Source organism: Austrofundulus limnaeus, unplaced genomic scaffold (genome assembly GCF_001266775.1).
Source record: "Austrofundulus limnaeus strain Quisiro unplaced genomic scaffold, Austrofundulus_limnaeus-1.0 Scaffold2830, whole genome shotgun sequence".
Lineage (NCBI taxonomy): Eukaryota > Metazoa > Chordata > Actinopteri > Cyprinodontiformes > Rivulidae > Austrofundulus > Austrofundulus limnaeus.
In genome coordinates this window covers 12,149-15,690 of record NW_013955232.1, presented here as the reverse complement: position 1 = coordinate 15,690, position 3,542 = coordinate 12,149, and the positions used below count along the sequence as shown (strand labels likewise).

At 46.8% G+C, this 3,542-nt stretch overlaps 1 protein-coding gene across 1 annotated transcript in view; it reads left to right on the top strand.

The window, feature by feature from the left end:
* The window catches only part of rnf123 (ring finger protein 123), a gene marked incomplete at both ends in the record, with an annotated part of 16,636 nt that overhangs the window by 1,195 nt on the left and 11,899 nt on the right, over window positions 1-3,542 (top strand). The window contains 10 exon segments of the mRNA XM_014000229.1: window positions 721-807; window positions 1,107-1,174; window positions 1,287-1,412; window positions 1,536-1,650; window positions 1,732-1,836; window positions 2,251-2,376; window positions 2,455-2,547; window positions 2,625-2,698; window positions 2,823-2,940; window positions 3,324-3,423. Coding sequence (XP_013855683.1) covers window positions 721-807; window positions 1,107-1,174; window positions 1,287-1,412; window positions 1,536-1,650; window positions 1,732-1,836; window positions 2,251-2,376; window positions 2,455-2,547; window positions 2,625-2,698; window positions 2,823-2,940; window positions 3,324-3,423 — 1,012 coding nt within the window.

Genomic DNA, 3,542 nt, shown 5'->3' with positions numbered 1-3,542 from the left:
GTGTGTGTGTGTGTGTGTGTGTGTGTGTGTGTGTGTCTCAGGTAGTCTGGATGCACACCTGTAGTCCTGATCAGGTGGGTTAAGTTTAGGCTTAGGTCAGGGTTAGGCTGTCAGCTGATGAACACAGACTCTCAGACCTGTTAAATAAATGTTGTTGTTTTAATTTAAGTCTTATCAGGTAAGTAACATAAGATGAGTTCTGAGTTCTGTCTGTGACCGTGGTTTGGTCCAAAACAAAGACGCCAGGACTGTTCAGGTTTATAACTGAAGTGACACTTCACAGCTCTCTGCAGCTCATCAGGTAAATAAGTTCAAGAGATTCATCTGCAGGTTTGTGTGTTAGCTTTCCACCAGAGTCAGTTCATTATACACTTTAACAATAATAATAATTTTATTTAGAAAGTGCTTTCAAACAGTGCTGAACAGTTACAAAAAGATAAAATCAATATAAAAAGTTGAAGGAACAAGTAAAACATTGAAAAAAAGAGAGAATACAAATGTAAAATTTAAGACACATAAGACATGGTGTACAGGTGGGTCTTTAGCTTGGCTTAGAGCAGGCCAGCCTGATGTCTTCAGGAAGATCCTTTCACAATAAAGGGCAGGAAAGAAAAATGCACGACTTTGTCCAGTTATTCCATTCTGTGACCTTGATTCTTGGTAGGACTGAAGTCCAGAGTGGGTCTGTTCTGTTCACAGTCTGTTTGTGTTTGTGACCAGGAGGGAGTGGGAGACACTCCGGACTCGTATGCTTACGATGGGAACCGAGTCAGGAAGTGGAACGTAACCACCACCAACTACGGAAAGGTGAGGTGGGAAACCAGGTGTGTAAGAGCCTGGGTTACACTTTCACATGTACATGGTTCATGTTGTGTAATATTTGCTGACTCATGTTGTGTAATATTTGCTGACTCGTGTGTAATATTTGCTGACTCATGTAATATTTGCTGACTTGTGTAATATTTGCTGACTCGTGTAATATTTGCTGACTCGTCTGTAATATTTGCTGACTCGTAGTATTTGCGGACTTGTGTAATATTTGCTGACTCGTGTAATATTTGCTGACTCGTGTAATATTTGCTGACTCATGTATAATGTCTGTGCAGTCTTGGGCAGCTGGAGACGTGGTCAGCTGTCTGCTCGATCTGGATGAGGGAACCATCACGTTCTGTCTGTGAGTTCCTCAGATTCCTGCTGACACAAACAGGCTAACACTTGGTCTTTGTTACCCGAACCTGTACCTGTACCTGTACCTGAACCTGAACCTGTACCTGTGATGTGTCCAGGAACGGTCAGTCTCTCGGTACGGCCTTCACCAACATAAAGACAGGTCCTGGCGTGGCCTATTTTCCTGCCATCAGCCTGTCCTTCAAAGAGTCGGTGGCCTTTAACTTCGGCAGCAGGCCGCTCAGATATCCTTCCTGTTTACCTGCACAGGTGTTTACATGTTCTACAGTTTCTGACAACAAAGAGAAATAATTATCCTGTCAGTGAGCCAGCTCCTCAGTGTTTGTCTTTAACCCACTGTGACTCACGTACCCTGTGGAGGGTTACCTGCCCCTCCAGGACCCCCCCACCACAGACCTGATCAAGGCCCACAAACTGCTGGGATACATCAAGAACGTCCTGTCCACCTCTATGGACATCCAGGTGACAGAGACACACCTGGCAGACGATGTGAAGTGTGTGTCTGTTTGAATGTGTGTTAAATGTGGGGGTGTTTGTCTGCAGGAGGACAAGCTGCTGGACAGGGACTGTGCAGTTTGGAGGCTTCATGGAGATCCAACGGTCCTCATCACTCTCGCTCACATCTTCAACCACTTTGCTCCTCTGATGGTGAGATGAGCTGATGGTCTGTGTGAGGAGAACCTGAACACTTGTTCTCCTCAGAGGAACATTCACACTGGTTCTCCTCAGAGGAACGTTCACACTGGTTCTCCTCAGAGGAACATTCACACTGGTTCTCCTCAGAGGAACATTCACACTGGTTCTCCTCAGAGGAACGTTCACACTGGTTCTCCTCAGAGGAACGTTCACACTGGTTCTCCTCAGAGGAAAGTTCACACTGGTTCTCCTCAGAGGAACCTTAACACTGGTTCTCCTCAGAGGAACCTTAACACTGGTTCTCCTCAGAGAAACTTTCACACTGGTTCTCCTCAGAGGAACCTTAACACTGGTTCTCCTCAGAGGAACATTAACACTGGTTCTCCTCAGACCTTGTGAGCCACAGGTAACAGTTTGTTTCTGCAGTGTAAGGTTTACCTGGTGGAGGACGTCCTGATGAACTTCCTGTTGGGGATCCTGGAGGGAGGAGGTTCTGTGGATGAGCACCCCCTCATCCAGCAGCTGTTGGACCTGTTCTGGCTGCTGATGGAGGTAGATGGAGAACCTCAGGCCTCCTTTCCACAGGTCAGCCTCAGGTTTGAGTTAAAGAACCTGTCTTTCTGTCTGCAGGAGCACGAGGTGAACGAGTGTCTGAAGCAGCTGATGATGTCCCTGCTGAGGGCGTACCGCTTCTCCCCCATCATCCCAGACCTGGGCTTTCAGGTCCCGCCCACTTCCTGTTTTTAATTAGGTGGGTCTCGAGTCCTCAGATGTTTCAGGTGTGTTTTTATCTGTTTCAGATTCACTACCTGAGACTGACCACAGCCATCCTACGTCATGAGAAATCCAGGAAGTACCTGCTCAATAATGTCTTATATCCTTCCACCTGCACCTGGAACCAGACCTGAGTCAGGAGGTCCATCCTGCTGCTGTTGATTAAATCGAATGAAATATCATTCAGACTAGTTTTCACCTGTTTGACTCTTTAACTGACAAACGTTTGATGTTCTGCGCTCAGTTGTGTTTTTCTACATTAAGACCCCTCTAAGGGTGAAGGAGGCGGGGCTAGAGGAGCTCATCCCCACCACCTGGTGGCCCACACATTTCGACAAGGAGGTAAAACTGGCTCACCTGGACTGAACTCACCTCATTAATCAGTTAGTCCGAGGACTTTCAGAACTTTCAGTCTCCACAAACATCTGGGACAGATTTCAAACTGTTACAGATTTTAGTGCAGACTGTCTCTGGTCTTGAGTGTGTTGAGTCAGGGGCGGGGCCTGAAGGGGCGGGGCCTGTTTCAGGCATGACATGAAAAAAAATCCAGATGGTGAATCTCAGCCTAGTGTAGAGTTCTGCAACATTTTGTTTCTGACTCGTTCATTTATAACAGGTGTGTTGGGGCAGGAACCAGGACCTGGTGGGTCCAGAGGTCCTGGTTTTTACACACCTGACCCCAGCCACCTACTGCTTGATGGATGTGTCCTCTTCCTGTTCTGCAGGGTAAAGATGAGCGCGAACCCAAAGATGAAAGTTCTGACGAGCGTCTGAGGCGTCGAGCTTACGAGAGAGGCTGCCAGAGACTGAAGAAGAGAATTGAAGGTCAGAACTAACAGTTCCATTACAGTGTTGTTACAGTTCTGTTACAGTGTTGTTACAGTGTTGTTACAGTGTTGTTACAGTGTTGTTACAGTTCTGTTACAGTGCTGTTACAGTGTTGT